Source organism: Gastrolobium bilobum, unplaced genomic scaffold (genome assembly GCF_033153095.1).
Source record: "Gastrolobium bilobum isolate Gb01-03AN ecotype WA unplaced genomic scaffold, APGP_CSIRO_Gbil_v1 utg8278, whole genome shotgun sequence".
Lineage (NCBI taxonomy): Eukaryota > Viridiplantae > Streptophyta > Magnoliopsida > Fabales > Fabaceae > Gastrolobium > Gastrolobium bilobum.
Genome location: NW_026896151.1, coordinates 69349 through 71832, shown reverse-complemented (window position 1 = coordinate 71832; position 2484 = coordinate 69349). Strand labels below are relative to the sequence as shown.

General features: G+C 33.0%; 1 protein-coding gene across 1 annotated transcript; it reads left to right on the top strand.

Annotated features, from left to right (window-relative positions):
* Window positions 1-346: 346 nt before the first annotated feature.
* On the top strand, window positions 347-2095 carry LOC133298033 (reticulon-like protein B9). Its single transcript, XM_061497272.1, has 5 exons — window positions 347-452; window positions 1020-1200; window positions 1519-1660; window positions 1751-1820; window positions 1923-2095. The coding sequence occupies exons 1-5, from the start codon at window positions 347-349 to the stop codon at window positions 2093-2095; spliced, it is 672 nt and encodes a 223-aa protein (XP_061353256.1).
* The last annotated feature ends 389 nt before the right edge of the window (window positions 2096-2484 follow it).

The following is a 2484-nucleotide window of genomic DNA, read 5'->3' as shown; positions in this document are numbered from 1 at the left end:
TTTAGCAAAAAAAAAATATTTTTTTTTCAAAATCTAAATATTTTTAACTTATATAAAAATTATTTCTAAAATGAACAATGCATAATAAATCTTTTTTTAAACGCGTGGATTGCATAAAAAATTCATAGATTGGTTGCCAACATAGAAGAGTCATCTAGACTCAGGGCATAGATGCTTTAGACTTTTAGAGTGGTGGCGTTAATGCAAAGGTATCCTTATGTTTAACCCTAAGTCATTCCTTACTTTAGCATTGAGCATAGAATCTCCTCTGCTTGTGCATGAAAAATATAAATAAGGATCAAAAGATGGCAGCAAAAGAATACAATATAAGTAAAAAAAAGGAACTATGGCGCACAATGCATCATCTGATTCTGATAATGAAATTATAACAACACGGCCAAAGCTCTTTGAACATGAAAAACCGATACATGAAATTCTTGGAGGAGGAAAAGGTACCATTAAATTCAATTCCATAGTTTGTTAGTCATATTATATGGATTCATGTTGGACAAGGGGCCTTGGCATGTTATAATAAATTCATTGGCATAATATTGTTCCCTACATTTGCACTTGCGTTTTGCTAGCAACTCATGAGAGGGTTAATCTTGAAAATGACATTAATCATTTTTATCTTTTCTTTCTTAGAATTACGCTAGACATGTAGCTTTAGATGAAGTTTCGACTTTTTACAATCCCCGAATTAATCTTGATAAATTGAAAACTGTTGAGATATATAAAACCATTAATGTAGTCTCACCCAATAGCTTGAGCTCTTGGATTGAATTGGTTTTTAACGTGGTATCAGAGCCTCGAGTTCGATTCTCACCGCCCCCCATTTTTTTTCTAGTAGAATTTCTTTCTTCGCACATGTAGGTGGGCCTATGCATTGTCCACCCTTCAAGTCCAGTGGACTCTCGTGTGAGGGGGCGTGTTGAGATATATAAAACCATTAATTTAGTCTCACCCAATAACTTAAGCTTTTGGGTTGAATTGGTTGTTAAGATAAACTTCACTTGCAGTGGCAGATATGTTATTATGGAGGAACAGAAATGTATCAGCTGCGCTTTTGCTTGGGATAACGGTGATATGGTTTCTATTTGAGATCGCTGAGTACAATTTTGTGACTCTCTTTTGTCACATTTCAATCACCACGATGCTTGTACTATTCATATGGACCACAGCTGCAGATATATTAAAATGGTACATATTTTGCTTAACATCAAACTTGTAGAAGTACTGCCAAATAATACCAAATTTTCAAGAATGACTCAATTGTGCCAAAAGACCATTTTATCATACTAAATCATTAAACCCGAGACTTTCAAAGTCCCTTCTTTATGTCATATAACATGTCTTATAACTAGCTTATTAATCAATTTCGATCCACATTCTGCTTTTAGTTCAATGTACTAATAAAGTGCATGCATGGTAAATTGTAAGGTGATTTTCTTATATGTTTTATGTACATAGATTCTGACCAATTAATTAATCATGATAAGTTCATAAATATATCTTCAGGAATGGTCCCCAGATCCCGGAAATTATTTTACAGGATTCTTTCTTCAAAGATCTTGCTTCCATCCTCCACAGAAGATTTAACCAGTTATTACCAATGTTTCTCCATATTTCACGTGGAAAAGACCTACCACACTTTCTTCTGGTATCACCAATATTGATTGTCTTTCATTAAACTTCAGTTCTCAACCAATAACTGAACCTAAGATCTCATGACTTCTCAAAAAAATTTCAGATCATTGTTTCCCTCTATATAGTGTCAGTGATTGGAACCTGCTTCAGCTTTGTCAATCTGCTATATATTGGTGAGCACTTCTTCACCCTGTTTCTTTTTGTCTATGGTTTTATACTGAATATGAAGTTTATTGAGTTGTTTTCTTTCTTGTTGGTGTCTCATTCGTGACAAGGTTTTCTCTGCATGCTAACGTTGCCGATTCTGTATGATCGGTATGAGGAAGAAATTAACAATATGGTCGGAGATATCATACTAGTACTCAGGAAAAGTTATAGGAAGTTTGACAAGAAATATCTCAACAAAATTCCCAGAGGACCAATACTGAAGGAAAAGAAAATCCGATGAACTACTACTTTGTAACTTTCATATAGTGCTGTATATATAAATACTTGCTATGACAGATATATGGAATATGGTGATGGTTAGCACCAAAAATAAAATAAAATTAAAACAGATACAAGATGATGAACTAATTATCTTTCCAAGAAAACAAAGCCTAAACAGTGTATAATTTTATATTTTACACATCTCCAAGTGTGATTACAAGGTATTTAGTTACTTGGAGTAATTTTTTTTTTTTTTTTCATTTAAGTCCACTTGCTAATTTTCTTCACTAAACAGTTTTGTGTGATGGTTGAATCAAATTCAAACTAGATTTGCGAAAACGTGTGATCAGAGACACATCCTTTATATCATACTTTTCATTTAGACAGATATAAACTGATATTAATAAA